General features: G+C 41.5%; 1 protein-coding gene across 3 annotated transcripts in view; it reads right to left on the minus strand.

Annotated features, from left to right (window-relative positions):
- Positions 1-19,295, minus strand: part of LOC122799289 (transmembrane protein 248-like) — a 665,932-nt gene that overhangs the window by 120,816 nt on the left and 525,821 nt on the right. For 2 of the 3 annotated variants that reach the window (XM_044068247.1, XM_044068248.1), the window contains exons 6-7: positions 16,589-16,606; positions 16,136-16,276 (exon numbers count right to left, since the gene is read on the minus strand). In XM_044068247.1, coding sequence (XP_043924182.1) covers positions 16,136-16,276; positions 16,589-16,606 — 159 coding nt within the window. The remainder of the gene's footprint in view (positions 1-16,135; positions 16,277-16,588; positions 16,607-19,295) is intronic. The other variant, XM_044068249.1, reaches the window with a different exon arrangement.

Genomic DNA, 19,295 nt, shown 5'->3' on the forward strand with positions numbered 1-19,295 from the left:
TGCAAAGCAGTCCATAGAAGTTCAGTCCAGACACTTGAGTGCAGAAGTCAGGTCAAATACCCATAATTCCAGAAACTATAGAAAGCAGGTCAATTAGTATTAATTCTGTCATTCAGGAGGAAAAGAATAATTTTGAGTATAGAAACCAAGGACAATACAATAAGTGCAGAAGCTATGACATTATAATCCAGTCTATTTCAGATCATCATCAAGGTTATTTCATAGGTTCATACTAGGCTATCTGTCCTAGGGCATTTATAAGCCTAGCCAGAGTGTGTGTGGCTTTCACCACCCCTTAGGATGAGAATACTATGCCATTTTTGGGTTTTAGTTTACTGTGCCTCTGTCTAGTAGTGACACAGAGATGACCCCCGGGGTAAAGATTTGATATGGACAGTGACGACATCTACCTCTACTGTATGCTGCTACTACATAATAAACCACCTTCATCAGATTTTGTGTGCAGACTTTTATTCTGAAAGGTACAAGATTTGGCACAAAGGAGAAGCCGGCACTTGTTCAGCATAGATCTGGGTAATTAAAAGACCAGAGACATTTCTTCCAGTTATTTCCAGTAAGATGAGATGTTTCCTCCAGTTTATTCCAGTATCCTACAGTTCTTTTATTTCTTACACTACTGTCCATAAAAACAGTTTTCTGCCAGTACTATACCCAATAATATATACACAAGTATTGTAAAACCAAACATACTAATTTTAAAATATATTAAAAAGGTATTAACTGTATTAAAGCAGATAAAATAAAATTTCCCTATAATCTGAGTGGGTTTTTTTTTTTAGTACTGATGAAGTTCTGGATCAAACTCAAAGAAAGCCCCCAGTAAAACTGAGGACTGTATGGGTCAGTGATTTGGGATTTATTTTATGCTTAGTACACTGTTGGGTATTTTTTGTGGTTACTTACAAAGTACATTTTAACTGTTAAGAGCATGCAAATGTATGTAGTTTGGAGATTTACTCCCTGGGCCACTGTTGAAAAGGAACTTGCCCAGTCAGACATACCCAGTAATCAAACAGAATATATACCTCAAGAAAATCTCAACCAAGTTGGAGCTTTCATTGTGTGATATCTTAAAACTCCTGCAATGGAGGGTCATGGGATATTTGCAAATGACCCCTTAAGGGCATCAAGTGTTTCAAGCTACATGGCTTTGGAATGCCCACAATCTTTTTAATTGTTTAAGGCTTTATGGTTACATTCAGGCCAATAAATCCATGGTGTTTGGATTTACTGCCTCAATCTAACCATAAAAACTTAAAGTAAAAATGTCATGGGCATTCAAAAGCCATGTAGCTAAAACATTTACATGCATTCCATTGGCCTCCATTACAGGAGGTTTAAGGTATCATCACACAGTGAAAACTAACTTGGCTGGATTTTTCTTGCAATTTTTACTGAATGGTTGCCTGTGAGACCTTTTTATCCTCTTGTTTGGAGATCTACACACACACACACAGAGTATATGTTATATATGCAAACACAAACATGTATGCATGTGTGTGTAAGTATGTATATATAAAAATATGTATGTATGTATGTATGATGATCTAATAAACATTAGCTCAGCTTACATCTCATTGACGAAAACTTACTGATATCAAAAGACTGACAGGAAAATGCACATGCTTTGAGACAATCCCATAACAGACGCAAACCAAATAGCTCACATTTTTGCAGGGGGCTTCAAATTATATATACCAACTCCAAGATTGCTTACCCACTATGCACACATACACAGACACAAATATACATACATGTATTTTTCTTTTGTTACTTTTACAGCAGTCTGTTAAAATGCCTTCCTTCAACACGTCACACCACAGGAATGAACATATACCTCTTAAGTACATACTGTGACTAACGTTCAGCTAAGTGAACACTGTTTGAATCAAGACCTGTTTTGAAAGACAGTTGGCACTTTTTGGAATGTATTACAAGTGGAGTGGAATGGTACTTATTCTTGGGTCTATGTTAAACGAACGTTTAAAATGTCGAGTGCAACATAACACTTTTAAGCAAATGTTTATTTAATCGACCACTCAGAACTTCAGAAAACAGAGTTCTGAAATATTTCGTTTGGCCAGCACTGATGTATGTGACGTACTACGTCATGTAAGCTAGTGCTAATGGTGTCATATGGTGCAGAATGGGAGAATTTCCCTTTTCTGCACTAAAGTGCGGTCTCAGAATTTTTATATTTAAGTAGGGGGGGTGTGGGGGGCACAGCGTATGTTGTCCTTTTTTTTTTTTTTTTTTATTATATGTACCTTGTATTAGTTGGTTTAGTGTACTGTAGTACTTGGGAGGGTTAGGAGGCCAAACAAAACATTTTGAGATTGTGTTTTTCGATATTCTGAGCGATCGGTTAAATAAACTTTCGCTTAAAAGTGTTTGAGTATGTTGTACTTTACATTTTAAGCGTTCGTTTATTTAACATAGACCCTTATTCTTTTGGTACTGTTGATATAAAGAATCATTGTACACTAGCATTCCACATGTTAAGGCAATATTTAATGAGAAAATTCACTTTTAACAGTAAAAAAATGGAGTTGTTAGCACTGCTAACTAGGATTGAATTGGAAAATTATTTTTGTTTTAATCAAGAACTGTATAGCCAAGTTAAGGGATTAGCAATTTGAGCAAATACAGCTGCTAGATTAGGGACCTCCATTTTAAAGTAGTTATTGGGCATTATGCAGACTTTGTTGTTGTGTCTTTCGGCTTTTCCCAGTTAGGGGTCGCCACAGTGGAACTCCGGTCCGCTAATGATTGGCAGTAGATTTTTACGTGCCGAGTTGTCAGCTCTGACACACAACCTTCAACGAAGTTACGCCCATTCACGCATGTCTCTACACAGAAGACGCTCTAGCTGAGAATCGAACGGGACAACGTCTTACTGTGAGGCGACAACACTAACGCAGCACCACCACCGCAGTTGGATTAGGCATTATGCAGACTAAAAGGTAAAATATGTACTGTCAGACATTTTAGAAAAGACAGTTATTCTCAGTAAATTTACTATAGTACATTTAGGTAGAATAAGGCCTGAAATATGGAGTCAGACATGTATGCATTCTGTTTTCAGAAAAAGACGGTTTATTAGAAAGGAAAGATAAGCATAAAATGTGCAGAAAATACAGAAATACAGAATGCTCTTTTTTCAATGGAAAGATACAATCTTGTCAGCTACAGAATGTTTCTTAATGGAATGTTAAATAAAGCACATGCAAGAGAAGGCCTGAGAACCAATGCTAAGAAGGCATGTAAAGCATTGCAGGGTTTTGGTATTATTAAAATATATTTCAGATACAGTTAGGGAAGTCAGTTAGTTAGTTTGACCTGACATACAAATGACATACAGAAAAGATTAAGCTACAATACAGACACTCGAGCCGGAGTACAGAAGACAGGTCAAATAAAGACTTTCAGTTTACATTATTCAGGACAATCAGAATATATGTGCAGAAACTTTGGATATATTTAGCAGTACTGTTATTACTAACCAGCATCTCAGCATTTCTACAATCTGTTATTGTTTATCAGCACTGTTAATGAAGACAGTATTCGGACATTGTGAACATCTAATAAAGCATTATTAAATGGATGACAGTGTTTGGAGAATTCATTCTGAAAAGTACACAAGACTTGGCCCATAAAGGAGAGACTGGCACCTGTTCAGCAAGAGTTTGGGTAAAGAGTTTTGTTTCAGTCTCATTTAAATTGTTTCCAGTTAATTACAGTATACTACAGTGAATATCAGTTCTTTCACAGCTCCCTTCTATCCAAGTTTGATTGTGGCACAGTGGAAGTATGATTTTTATTTACGAATCTGCTTACACAATACTGTGCTATTTAAATGTTTTACACATATTTTTGTTATATGGAGAGGTGATGAAATTTATTTTAACAATGTTTTGGAATATTTAAATACTACATATTTTTAAACTATGTACAGAAAACCAGAATGTAATATTTATTTACAAACCAGCAATGCAAAAAGTATATAAAAAGCAGCATATAAAATTTCAGATGATCAGGGCAAGTAGATTAACTAATGAACTAGAAAGGTTTCAGATGAATTTAAAAGAACTAGAAAATTTTATTTTTAAAAAGTTATAAAACAGTTTATACAAGAAATTGTGGAAGATGTGATCGTGTGAAGGTTAAACAGACAATATAAAAAGTGTCACTTGCTTATAAAGACACTGAAGTACAATCTAGCTCATCTGGTAAGGTACTACTTGGAAATAAGGGAAATTAAAAATATACTACAATGGAAGGAAATATTGATTTAAGTAATGTAGTAGGTAAAGAACCAATGTTGCTATATAAAAAAGTGAAAATGTAAAGGACATTTTTGAGACAGAGTGTTAATAGACAAGATAAATTGTGTCCTTTGTACTTCCAGTGTCTTTTTAAGCAATCTAGCTTGCCTGCTTAAATACAATTCCTGCCCTAAGCCTAAGACAATAAACACTGGGATGAATAAGTGTGGCTTTTATACGGTTTGCAGGGTAATTACAACTACGTGTATAGAAGATTTAATTGCAATTCTGAGAAGGTGGCATATTTAACAATGCATTTTACACTGGTAAAACAACTAAAAAGTTAGCCATAAGAGTTAAAGAGTATGTAAATTCTATTAAAAATAAGATGCAACTAATGCCCTTTTCAAACATGGTTTATAATAAAATAATTTTTACAAAAGTTAAATTTTAAACCATGTTAATGATTTTATTGGGGGGGGGTGATATTAACAGCCTGCTTGAGAAGAAAGAGTTAATGTGGTGGGTGCAAGTGGTTTGAATGATGTTTATTAAAAACTTAGTTGTCGTTAGCTTCAGTGGAATTTATTTGCTGTCAGCTCTTGGTTCTTCAGTTAGTTTTTTTTGGGATTTTTTTTTTACGTGCTGGGACTGGTGTCAAAAGTTCACATCGAGACTACTGTTTGGCTAACTGAACACTCACACACAATGTATTATATATAGAATACTGCAGAAGCACTAAAAGCTACGTAACAAGGCAATATTGAAGTGTATTAACCCACCAGTTAGTTTGCGCATGAATGGGCGTGGCCACTGTGATTGACATGCCGGAGGGCGGCGATTAAGAAGCTAGATAAATGAATGGTATGAACAAAAGGTATAATGCTGGAATGCGCTTTTCCATACTGCACCTAATATTAAAAGAAACAGCAGCAGACAAATTCAATAATAAGTCTAAAGGGTCTACAGACTCTCCTCATGTGTAACATTAAGTATAAACTACAAAAAAGGTAAAGCTATTAAAACAAAGTGCTTGCCAGGGGTACAATTAAAATATAAAACATTTTGAAACACTTCTCTGACCCTAGGATGCCTTGATGTACCATATCTAGGCTTAGCATTACTCAGAGCAAAATAATGGCAGACAGTGACAGACACATGTGTTTACACATCGAAAAGTAGCCTTTAGAGGATAAAAGAAAGTTCCTAAAAGGATAAGGCATGGCATTCCAGAGCTTTGGACAGTATCAAAAATATCTTTCCTGTAGGTACAAGCACATGCATAAGAACTGTGACAAAAAAATGTTGAGAAGCATATTTGGTTATTAGTCTCATAAACTAAGGGAACAGTTAATTTATTGTACAGACATTTGTATAGGCAAATGTAGGCATTTGTACAGACATGCCTACCTACCAACATCCAAGAACTGCATACATACTGTATATCTGACAGCTTGCAAAGTACTTTATGAAGCAGTACATATGTGTAGAAAATAATGCACATATATATTCCATTACTTCAATTTAATATACACTACAAAACTGAACATTACATAGGAAAACTGAGACACAACAATGCCAATACATTTATTACTGCATAAAATCACATTAATTGTATTTTAAAGTGATAATTGGCATTCATATCTCTCAACCTAGCCATAAAAAAAATCGGGGGACAAAAGCGGACATGCACAGACTCAGCAAGCCCAGTCTGTCTGAGCTGCTCCAAATAAAAGCAGCTACTTAAAACATCAGAGCAGTGGTTGTGGGAAAGCAAGAGTTTTAAATAATTTTCACAGCATTTGCTTTTAATGCAGAACAGAGAATAGCTGCACCGACACCCTTCCAACCCTTTTCTCGGCATAGGCTGAATCTTATTTTTTGACTGCATGAAAAAGTAAAGTTAAACACAGTAATTTTATTATTTACCATTAAACCTGCAGTGGGTCAAACGTTCAGTAAATTCAAACTTAACTTGTGTTATTCCTATTCCTACCTAGGGAAAATGACTTGGCAGCTTTCAATTAAAAGGTGGGCGGTGTACTGACATCGCTGTCACAGGCGGGGTTTGGGACTGGCTTGCTGCTGCGCATCGGGTGGGTTAATACATTTCAATATCGCACCTCTAAATTAGTTATTGCCATATATAAAATGTTCAGTTCCCTGGGACAGCAGCTCTTGATAAAAAAGAAGTTATGTATTTACCATAATGTTCCATGTTTGTAGTCCATCTCGCCTATATTCTTGCTGGATGGCTAGCCCCTATCCCATGGTGCCTCATGGCAATTCCCCAGATCTAGTTTGCAAGAGAGTAATAAATACCTATCAGGTAATAATAATAAAAAAGAAGCTGTAAAATACAGGAAGGGATTAGAAACATAATCCATTCCAGGTGGACAATAAAAAGCAAAGTCAGGCAGCCCCAAAAACGGTCCACTAGATCCCCCAGAAATGGGAAGGGGGTTGGAGGGAGGGACGCAAGAATATAGGTGAGATGGACTACAAACATGGAATGTTATGGTAAGTACACAACTTCTTTATGTTATGTAGTCCTATCTCGCCGTAATTCTTACTGGATGGGACAGCGTCCCTAGCACCTTTATCCCGGGTGGCTCAAGAGAAGAGACTCTTCAGCAAAGTGGACCCAAAAGATGACCTGTCCCGGGAGGCCAAATCCAATTTGTAATGAGTGACAAACGTATGTGGTCTTGCCCAAGTAGCTGCTGCACAAATAGTATCAATTGGGAGCCTAGATCTAAAGGCGCATGAAGTAGCTACAGCCCTAGTAGAGTGACCTTTAGCTTTTAACGGTAATTGTCTACCAGCTTGTTGATAAACAAAGGACATGCAATCCGAAAGCCATTTTGAAAGAGTAATTTTAGAAACAGGCAAGCCTTTTCTTTTGTCAGAAAAGGAAACAAAAAGTTGATCAAATTTCCTGAATTCTTTGGTCCTGTGTATACAGAATCTGAGTATCCTGTGGGCATCTAGCTGGTGAAGTCTATACTCTGATTTATTAGAATGGTTTGGAAAAAACACAGGTAGCTCAATGGTAGTATTCAGGTTGTGTTCTGAGCATACCTTAGGGAGAAAGGAAGAGTTTGTCCTAAGAGAGACTATCCTTGTGAAAGATAATGTAAGATTATTGAATAGTTAGGGCTTGAAGTTCCAAGACTCTCCTAGCTGATGTTATAGCTACCAAGAACATAGTTTTCCATGATAGCAATTTTAAGTATGACGACAAGGATGGTTCAAAGGGTGCAGACATCAAAGATGAGAGGACTAAGTCCCAGTTTCTAAAGGTTGTTTAATTGGGGGCCTAAGAGGAAGAACTCCTTTTAAGAAGGTTTTACAGAGGGAGTGTTGCATGAATGGATTTCCCATGAAACCAAAATGGAAACTGGAAATGGCAGCTAACTGAACTCTAACTGTAGTGGCTGCCGCTCCTTCATGAAAAATTGTTGTTAGGAAGGATAAAATTGATTCTAAAGGAACTGTATATGGATCTTAGCCCCGGTTTCTAGCCCAAAGGGAAAACCTTTTCCATTTGCCAGAATATAGTTTCTGAGTGGAAGGTTTATGGGATGAAATTAGGATGTGTTTGACCATTGGAAGAGAATGCACCTGGCTATACGTGGAATTGGAGCAGCCATGCTGTCAGTTTGAGGGTGTGGATGGAGGGGTGGAACCGTCCCAACTGATGAATCAGGAGATCTGGAGATGGATCCAGAATCCATGGTTCCTCCAAAAGGTAGGGCCACAGGAAAGAAAACCAAACTTGTCAAGGCCAGTAAGAAGAAATGAGGATTAAGGAAGTCTTCAACTGTCGTGCTTTCTGTATTACTTTGGGTACGGGTGGAAAGGGAGGAAAGGCATAGAGAAGTCCTGGGGGCCAATCGTTAACTAGAGCATCCCTGGGTGACATCCCCGGATGGAGAATGAGGGCAAAGTAGCTGCTGCATTTGGTGTTCAGGTGAGTGGCAAATAGATCGCAGCAAGGCTGGCCCCATTTGTGAAATATCTCTTTCGCAACCAATGGATTCAGGGACCACTCATGAAGCATCAGAATTGCTCGGTTGAGTTTGTCCGCTATTACGCTGGATTTCCCCGGGATATGCATTGCTATCAGGAAGCGTTGAGTATCCATCGCCCATTTCCAAACTCTTAAGGCCTCTCTGCAAAGCGGGTAAGACTTGGTTCCCCCCTTGTTTATGTACCACACAACAGACATGTTGTCTGACTGAACTGCAATAGTTCCAGTGGGAAGGGAGCTGTGAAGTGCTTGCAATGCATATAGCACTGCTCTCATCTCCAGAACATTGATGTGTAAGTGGTTCTCGTGGGTTTGCCAAGTACCTTGGTCTGTCTTTTCCCAGATAATGCCCCCCCACCCTATCTGGGAAGCGTCTGTGGTTAAAACTGCTTTCTCTTGGGGAGGAACAAGTGGACGACCTATGATAAGTTGTTTTGTGTGTAACCACCATGTCAGATCCCTTTTGCATGCGTTTGTTATTAATATCTGGTGAGATAATGGAAGGTCTTGCATCGACCATTGTGCAAACAGCATCCAGTGGAGAATCCTCATATGTAGACGAGCAAGAGGAACTAATAAGATGGCGGAAGCCATAGTCCCTAGGACTTGAAGGACTACTCTGGCCTGAAGTCTTTGTTTGTTTAATAAGGATCTGATCTGACTGCATAGAGATTCCACTCTTTCCTGTGTTAGCTTTACTGACATGGTGGTTGTGTCTATTTCTGAGCCTAGATATACAATATGCTGCGAGGGAGATAAGACTGACTTTTGCAAGTTGACAGTGATGCCTAGGCTGGCACACAAGGATAGAGTCTCGTCCCTGGTCCTTATGAGTTGATGCTTGGTGGTAGCAGTGAGGAGCCAGTCGTCTAGGTATGGAAACACCTGAAATCCTTGACATCTCAGGTGAGCCATTACCACTGCCATGCATTTGGTAAACACTCTGGAGGTTGTAGTGAGGCCAAAAGGCAGTGTTCTGAACTGAAAATGGCTGGCTCCCAGCCGGAAGCATAAGTGCCTCCTGGAATGCCTGTCCATTTTGATGTGGTAGTACGCATCCTGGAGATCGATTGAGCACATCCAGTTGTCTTTCCTGATACAGGGAAATATCGACTGCAGAGTGACCATTTGGAACTTTGATTTTCTTACATGCTTGTTGAGCCTGCTGAGATCTAGAATTGATCTCCAGTCCCCTGTCTTTTTTGGAACTAAAAATTATCGAGAGTAAGTTCTGGATCCTACTTGCTCTGTGGGGACTTCTTGATTACTCTTTTTTTGTAGCAACAAGATGACCTCTGATGTTGCACGGTCTAGTTGGATGGGTGGTACGTCTGGAAGAGACCGGTTTGTTGGGGGTTCGGAAATAAAGGGAATCAGGTAATCTCTGGATATTACTGTGTCTACCAAACGATCTTGAGTGATAGTTAGCCAGGCGCTTGGGTACAGCGATATACAACCCCTGACTGCCTCCAGAGATGGACAGTTGGGCAACCCTGCAGGGTCGATGGAAGGGACGATCAGAGAAAGCCTCTCTGTCTCCCTGATGTTGTGGACCTCCTCTGCCGCAAGGGCATCTTTCATTATATCCTCCCCCTTTGCCCCTGGGGGAGGGTTGACCTGGTGCCTGAGGAAAACCTTTTTGGGATTTGCGGAACCACATTTTCCCTCCTGTATTAACCTTGGGGATAGGGTCTGGACGGGAGAGAGAAATGGACTCCAACGGCAGATAAGGTTTTTCCTTCCTGCTCGCATCTAGTCAAAGTCTCTTTCACTTGGGGTCCAAAAAGAGATGAACTATCAAAGGGAACATTAGTGAAGGAAGACTTGAAGGATCCCATAAAATTACAAAGACGCATCCATGAATGTCTCCTGAGGGCTATTCCTGCTGCGGCTGACCTGCTCGCTCCATCTGCCGCATATGAGATCAGCCTCATGGAGGAGTCAGCTATGGAAGTAAGGGTGGAGAGCTGCACGGAAACCTTGTCCATGGAACCCATAGCTACTAAACCCTGGAGGGCATCTCATAACTCTTTCAGGAGATCCCTCTGCAGACGAGTGAAATGAGTCAGGTAATTCAGCGATCTTAGTGTAAATGCCGCAGAAGAAAAAGTACACTTCCCGTACCTATCCATCATCCTGGACTCCTTGTTAGGAGGATGGATATTAGAAGACGTCTCAGATAATTCCTTCTTGGTGGCCGCTGCTACCACCATGGCATCAACTGGAACTCCCTTGCTAAGGAAAGACTTGTCCTCAGGTGCTGTCAAATTTGTTTGGCCTCCTCGGGAGGGCTTCCACTGAATCTGGAGAGGTCCATGCTTTCCATGAAATGACCCCCAAAGGTTGGTCAGAAGGTGGTGTCACCCAAGAGGTGGAAGGTCAGGAGCCAAAGGCCTCACGATACACTGATTCATCCTCAGTAGGGTTAGAGGTCTTCCAATCACCCCTCTGTCTAAGGACTTCTAGGATGTCAGAGGAGACATCCTCAGAGGGAGATCTAGGGGTCCCTTCTGATTCCTCTAAATCAGTGTCTGATTTGACAGACTCAGGGAGTCGAAATGTTTCCTCTTACCATAACCTCTTCCGAGGGAGCTCTCCAGTGGGATAATCTGGGGAGGTCTCGGAAGAGAGGGCGCCTCCAATGGGGGCTACTTGGGCCTCTGGTTCTCTACGCTGTGGGGGTGGCAAGGGGGAAGAGTTTGCTTCCTGCTGCTGGTGTGACACAGGTTCCAAAGGAATGGCTTTGGGAGAGGATAAAGCAGGACAACATGAATTGGTGTTGATAATGGGTGACTTAAATGCACATATCGGGACAGACAGAACAGGATAGGAGGACTGCCTGGGTCCACATGGGTGGAGCAATAGGAATAAAGAAGGAGAAGCCATTCTAGACTTCTGTCTGGCAAATGGCTTGATAGTAGCCAACACATGGTTCAGAAAGAGACAGTCACAAGATCACATACAAGAGTAGCCAACATGCAACTCAGGTAGACTTTCTCCTAGTAAGGAAAAGGCACTGGGGTAGAATCCATGATTGCAAAGTCATCCTCAGTGAAACAGTCGGTTCACAGCATAAACCAGTAGTTGCCACAATCAGCTGCAAGCAGTGGTCAGAGAAGGCTCTAAGGTCAACAGAGACCAGGCTGAAGACCTGGAAGTTGACTGGAGAGAAAGTACAGCAGTTCAAGGAATTACTCAGGGCTCAAGCACCCCAAGAAGAGGAGGAAATAGGTAGAGTTGAAGAAGAGTGGCAGCGCCTAAAAACAGCATGTGTTAGGACTGCAGAAAAGATATGTGGCCGAGCCAGGTATGGAAATAAGGTAAATAAGGAAAGCTGGTGGTGGAATGCAGAAGTGCAGGAAGTAATCAAAAGAAAGAAGGAGTGCAGGAAGAAGTGGAAGATTGAAAAGACTGACCAAGCTAGGAAGGACTACTGGTTGGCTAACAAAGAAACTAAGAAAAAAGTTGCAATAGCAAAGAATAGGGCATCAGAGGCACTCTATCAGCTTCTGGAAAGTGACTCAGTAAGGGGCACAAAGAAACTATACCAGGTTGCAAGGCAAAGACAGAAAGATAAAGAAGATAGTCAGACACCCTTCATAAAGGATTCCAGCAACAACCTGCTTACCAGCCCAAAGGACATCAAAGGCAGATGGAAGGAGTATTTCCAGCAGCTTCTGAATGAAGAAAACCCCACAGAAGAGGTACTGCCCCAGAAACAGCCTACAATCAGAGTAGAAGAGGAGCCCAGCTTAGAAGAAGTAAGAGCAGCACTAAGGAAAATGAAGTCAGGGAAAGCAGCAGGCTCAGATGAGGTCACAGCAGATATGATAAAGATGCTGGGTGAGCTAGGGGAGAAATGGCTCTTGAGGGTACTAATTGTGGAGAGAAAGGTGTATTCCAGATGACTGGAGAATAAGCATACTTGTGCCAGTGTACAAGAACAAAGGGGACATCCACAACTGAGGACAGTACAAAGGCATCAAACCCCTACCACATTGCATGAAAGTTCTGGAGAGGGTGATTGATAAACGGATACGCAGAATAGTAGAATGTAAGATGGGAGATGAACAGTTCGGATTCAGATCAGGATGCAGCACAATTGACCCGATGTTTGCATTGAGACAGATACTTGAGAAGAAACTAGAGAAGAGGAGAGTCTCAAACTGGGCTTTCCTAGACATGGAGAAAGCATATGACAACGTCCCAAGAAAGCTGATCTGGGTAGTACTGCGGTGGTTTGAAGTCCCAGAAACATTGGTACAATTAGTACAGGCTATGTACAAAGGACCCAGTGACTCAAGTACGAACAGTGTTTGGCCTCACTGAGGGGTTCCCAGTGGGAGTGGGTGTACACCAGGGTTCAGCTCTGAGCCCACTGCTGTTCATACTGGTAATGGACTACATCAGCAAGCAGGTTGGAGGGGTCAGAGCAACAAAGCTGCTGTATGCAGACGATGTGGCAGTACAGGCAGACTCTGATCTAGAACTTCAGAAAAGGATAGGAGAATGGAATGCAAATCTGAAGGCACATGGGATGAAACTAAGCACAGATAAGACCAGTGGTAAAGGCAGCAGATTGGGGAAATCAGAAGAAGCTGAGAATAGAGATAGATGGGAAGATAGTGGAACATGTAAACAGCTTCAGGTATCTGGGAGGGGTGGTTGAGGAGAACGGTAGTCTGAATGAAGAGGTCACAGCTAGAATCAGAGGGGCTGCAGCCAACTGGCATAGAGTATCAGGTGTAGTATATGACAGAAGAATGCCAAAGAAGCTGAAATGTAAGGTGTACAAGACAGTGGTGTGACCAGTACTACTCTATGGTACAGAAACCTGGGCAGTAAAGGCAGAACAGTTGAAGAAGCTAGAGGTGATGGAAATGAAGTGCCTGAGAAAGGTGGTAGGATGCACACTGTGGGACAGGCGAAGAAATGAGGACATAAGAGCAGAAGCCAAAGTAGCTCCAATTACAGAAAAGATCAAAGAAAACAGATTACGATGGTATGGGCACATGTGTAGAAAAGCAGAAGACAATCTGGTGAGGGAGATTTGGGACAGACAGGAAGAAGGTAAGAGGAAGCGAGGGCATCCAGCAAAGAGGTGGATGGATTGTGTGAAAGAAGATCTGCAACAGTCGGGCATGAGTGTTGAAGAAGGCAGGAGAGTGGCACTGAATCGAGAGAGTTGGCGACAGTTAATACGATACCCCGACCCCATGTAAATGGGAAAAAGGGGATGATGATGATGAAAGCCTTCTCTATAGCTTCGAAAGCCTTCCCCCCCACTCCGAAGACCACCTCCGCTCTGAGGGGGCAGATGGTAGACTCCTAGCAAGAGGGAATGGCTCTGAAGCAGAAGTGGGAGCCGAGTTGAGACTCCGAGAGGGAGGGTCGGTTCCGAAGAGAACCCAGCGTGACTGTCCCCCTCGGAGTCAACACGAGAGCGTCGGCTCCCAGAATCCTTGACTCCAGACTGAGCCATCGAGGATAGAGTAATTGGCTCCGAGGAAACAGTCTGAATCCCCAGAGCCAAAGGGTCAAAGACAGAGGAACCTGTCGTAATAGGCTCCGAGAGCGAAGCAGTAAGAGGAGGAACAGTGATCGGTACGGGGGAGTCAATTTTCTAGCCAGAGCTGGATCTGAAAGCAACCTCTTCACCACCCTTCTCAATTGTCCTCATCTGATAGGGTCCTGGAGGATCTGGTGGAGACTGAAGGAGACCGCCTTCTCTCCAAAATAGAACATCTCAAAATAGGAGATACAGTCTCGATGTCAGGCAAAACCTTCGGTACTGAATGCTGTCTCGGAACCGATGGAATAGACTTCACCGAAGGTGAAGCAGAGTTGGAACCAAACTCCTTTGTTCCAATGCTTTAAACTTTTTGGTCGGCTCCAAAGTCGGGGCCGATAACTTTCTCTTTGAAGATTTTGGAGCTGCCTGACCAAGTTCCAGCTGTTCCTGGAAAGAATTGGTCATGAGACCCCTGTCAATAAGCTTTCTTTTCCTTTTGTTTAACACTCTTGTACTAAAAGCATAACAGAAGGAGCAAGGTTCCTGTGAATGGGTTTCGCCCAGACAATATACGCAACTGGTGTGGTTGTCTGTAAGAGACATTTTCTGCACACACCTGTCACATTTTTTTGAAGCCCGAAGGGCGATGATCCTTATAATCCTTATGTTTATCTTTAGACATAAAAAATAAAAGTGTAAGGAAGAAGAAAAGATTTTTTTTTTTTATAACATACACATACACACACACACACACACACACACACACACACACACACACACACACACACACACACACACACACACACACACACACACAGGGAGGAAAGGTCCTCTAACTTAAACGGGCTGTACAGTCCTAAGGGGGGAATAGGGGTTGAAAACTTTCAAAAAACAGAAGCACAATAGAGAAGAAATTATTAAGATACATATATGACAGAAAAAGGTGGTAGAAAAGGGCTAAATAAGTAAAAAATTGTTCTACTTAGCCAACGAGCCAGTAAGACACAACCTCGAAGCTTTCACGGCAAATGAGATCTGGGGAATTGCCGTGAGGCACCATAGGATAGGGGCTAGGCTCGAGCCAGTAAAAAGCTCTTGAGCTTTAATATAGGCAGAGTCAGAGCCGAATATCGGCTCTGAACCCATCTAGCAAGAATTATGGCGAGATAGGACTACATAACATCAGCAGTTCCTGCAGTTCTTTAGCAGTGTCATCTTTGGTGTAGAAGGTTGTAGGTTCTTTTCTCACACCACATAGATTGACTGCTAACACTGCAGAGCAGCATAAGGGGTGCTGTACTCCTGAAGTTAAACCAAGGCCCCATCTGTTTGAGTTGGCAGTAGCTCAGGCGGATCTAAAAGATCTCACTGAACCTAACACAAAGAGTAGGAGTCCTTTATTAAAATTCACAATATACGATATAGTCCATATAAAAATTTTACAACTCATATACAATTAACTTCACATATTTTCTATTTTTTTTTACACTTTCAATACCCCCCACTCTTTTTCCACAACCAAAATCTTATTTACTTCAAAATTTCTGGCAGTACCCATTTCTCATTACATTTTATTTCATTTATTCTTTCATTCCAGACAATCCACAATAAACAAAATTGTTTTTCATCTAATCTATCTACATCGTTCTGTTTCGTATTTTCATAACATCCATATTCTGTCATGTTCATATTTATACATTTAATGACAAAAGGCACAGCATGGCCATCCATATAAAACAAGGTTTATTACATCAAGCTTTCGAGTTGAACTCTTTTTCAAGAATGAATCAATACATTAAAACCACAGAATAAATATGGTTAAAAGAGTTTTAGGATAGCCAGGTTAATCATGCAAAATACTGAACGTTTTCACAGCATTTGCTTTTAATGCATAACAGAAAATAGCTGCACCGACACCCTTCCACCCTTTTCTCGGCATAGACTGAATCTTACTTTTTGACCGCATGAAAAAGTAATATTAAACACAGCAATTTTATTATTTACCTTTAAACCTGCAGTGGGTCAAACGTTCAGTAAATTCAAACTTAACTTGTGTTATTCCTATTCCTACCTAGGGAAAATGACTTGGCATCTTTCAATCAAAAGGTGGGCAGTGTACCGACATCGCTGTCACAGGTGGGGTTTGGGGCGTGGCTTGCTACTGCACATCGGGTGGGTTAATGCACTTCAATATCGCCCGTAACAATTTCTCTTTATCCAATTAACAGTGTACGCTAATTATCTAAAAGGTCATATAAACCTTTCAAAAGAAAAATACATCAAATATATGTTGTGTGATATTACCTTTTTTAATTGTGTCCTTTGCTGGTGATTTGTCTTTTTTGTGTGAACGGAAACTACTGCAAACACACAGATGACACCTGCCAGCATTAGAAGAGTGTAACCAGCATTCATCAAGCGGACCTTACACAAGGAACGTGCTGCCTGAGAATTAAAACACAAGAAAACAAGAGGATCACATAACAATTAAGCAAGACAAAAAGTTAACTTTGTGTTACACAGGGCATGCTGCAATAAAAAAAATATATATATATAAAAAGGCTTTCAGGCAAAATTGATCTCTCAGCATAACAAACTAAAATGTGATACTGCAAAAACTGTACTGTAATGCACTACAGCAGGCACAGCATATACCCCCTAACATGTTCCAGAACATGCAGCTATGCAGGTTTCAAAAGCTCTGTTTAAATGGAAACGCATTATGATATTCAAAACAAACTTCTGAAGGTTTCTTACTTGATCAGAAACAGACAGCTATGGCAGCGTGTTTAAAGATGGAGAGGGAGAGAGAGAGAGAGACTGTCAATACAACATGGACAGGTACAAAGTGCAGTCATTTTTCGACTGTCTCGCTAGAAAAACAAATACAAGGCAAAGGCACTTACATAACTGGCAATGATAAACTGTAGGGTGGACAACACATACTGCATTAAGGAAAGGAAATGGAAGGAGAAGTGTACAACACTGAAGTGATAAAAAAAAAAAAAAAAAACAGATACATTTCTGCACCCACAGGTGTAAGGGGGGGTTGATCAAAGACACAAATCACAGACATATAGAGAAGACAGCTTACAGACAACAATATCCAATTAAAAAATGAGATGCATGCCATATTAGTAGGCAAAGCAAAGGGACATAACAGGATCTGGTCACCCAGCACAGTACAAATCATTGAGAAAGTGAAGCTTCCTGCATCTTCCTGTTAAAGAGTTAAGTAAATGCCAGCACAGCATTAAAGGGCATCACCTCCCCTGGCTGTGTGCTATACAACTGTTTCCTGCTAATGACATCCTAACTCCATGATCATCATCACCACATCCCTAACACCAGGAAAGGATGGACACTACAAATGCTCAGTCCTTCCCTTCCTAGTAGGGAGTTGCTATGGACCCAAGTCTGGTCACATTTATATTAATGGTACTGCAGTCTTTTTTTTAATCCCTCCCTGGACCTTGCCCAATAGCTCACTTATTTATATCTGTTGGGTCATTCAATTATCTTAAAGGCAGAAGCCTTCAAATTCTTTCATTAGTGTGATCAGTCCTTTTGCGCTCTAGAGGTGAGAGTAGGTTAACAGAGAAAGTACAGTTGTGTATACTTATCATAAATGTAGATGTTCGAGTGTATTCACTGTTGCAGTCATCACATTTGGGTTATCTGCCTGCAGGTAGCCCTCAGCCGGCCTGAATACCAGAGTCTTCGGATTTCTGCGTCGGATGCTGTCGCTTCTTCCTTGACGTCAGGTCGTCAGGGGTATAAAACATGCAGCCGATGCCACTACATCAGTTTATCTTGCCCTAGATGTCAGGTGCCCCCATAACAGGAAGCAATTAAATAGTATGGTAAAACCCCCACCAAAAAGCAAATACACAAGAAAAAATAGACATACCAACCATAAGGAGAGATAGAGCCAAGAGATGTCAGGGGGCTGGAGGGAGGGTAACCAGGACCGCAACAGTTAATACACTCGAACATCTACATTTATGGTACATGTACACAACTGTACTATGTTCTTCGTGTTTCACTGTTGCAGTCATCACATTTGGGTTGATTCCCAAAGCTAAGGAAGGGAGGACAAAGTTAAAGAGCATTAGGGCCAGCTATTAACCCCCGCAAGACTGCAGTGGCAAATTCAGCTCTGGATTTAGAAAAGATAGGCCAGTGGTAATGCTTGGTGAAGGTATGTACAGAGCTCCAGGTAGCAGCTTCTAAGATGTCCATGGTAGGGACCCCTCTGAGAAATGCCGCAGACGTAGATGCAGCCCTGGTGGAATGTGATCTTATCCCCTGTGGGGTAGGTTTTCCATGGTGCTTGTAGCAGAAATTAATGCAATGGGCTATCCATTTGGAAATGGTTTGCTTTGAAATGGCCTTCCCATCTGCCCCTGCAGCAAAGCTAACTAGCAGCTGTTCAGCTTTTCTGGTAGGCTTAGTCCTGTCCAAACAGAATCTAAGTTGTCTGTGCACATCCAGAGAGTGCAGTATTCGCTACCCTTTGTTTTGTGGATTAGGGAAAAAAGTAGGCAAATGAATGGACTGATTTAGGATCAAAGAAGACACCACCTTGGGCATAAATGAAGGGTTAGTCCTGAGGGAAACCCTGTCCACATGGAAGATAAAGTACAGTTTTGTACCTACCATAAATGTAGATGTCCGATAGGTATGCATCTGCAGTCCTTACATATGGGTTGTCCTGCCTCAGGCAGCCCTTCGGTCGGCCGGATTCCAAAGTCTGGGTCTGGCGTCGGCTGGTGTCGCCCTTTCCCCGACGTCAGAGCGCCTGGGGTATAAAAGAGTCAGCCGACGCCATCTTCCTCAGTTTTTCTTGCCCCAGATGCCAGGTGCCCTCTAAGGAAGGATAAATTTGGAGAAATGCAAAATATTCCAAACATGCACAGTAATAAAAAACAAATACACCATAATAGATAACCCCAGCTAGCTATAAGAGGGATAAGTACCCAAGAAATACCACAGAGGGGAAGGAGGGAGGGAAAACCTGACTGCAGATGCATACCTATCGGACATCTACATTTATGGTAGGTACAAAACTGTACTATGTCCTTCAAGGATGCATCTGCAGTCCTTACATACGGGTAGAATACCATAGCCAAGCTGGGGGTGGTAGGATCTAAGAAAATGATGGTGTAGTTAAAATGCCCTGCAGGACTGCCATAGCAAAGCCTGCTCTGGATCTGGAATATAAGGGCAAATTGTAATGCTTGGAAAATGTATGCACGGAGCTCCATGTAGCAGCTTCTGAAATGTCCTTGGTAGCCACCCCTCTTAAAAAGGCTGTGGCTCAGGTGGAATGAGGCCTGATGTTAGCTGGCACAGTTTTTCCATGATAAGAGTAGCAGAATCGAATGCAATTTCCTATCCATTTTGAAATTGTCTGTTTGGAAATCACTTTGCCTTGAATGCCTGCAGCATATGCTACCAGCAG

Source organism: Protopterus annectens, chromosome 4.part0 (genome assembly GCF_019279795.1).
Source record: "Protopterus annectens isolate FY-2018-M chromosome 4.part0, PAN1.0, whole genome shotgun sequence".
In the NCBI taxonomy this organism is placed as follows: Eukaryota; Metazoa; Chordata; order Ceratodontiformes; family Protopteridae; genus Protopterus; species Protopterus annectens.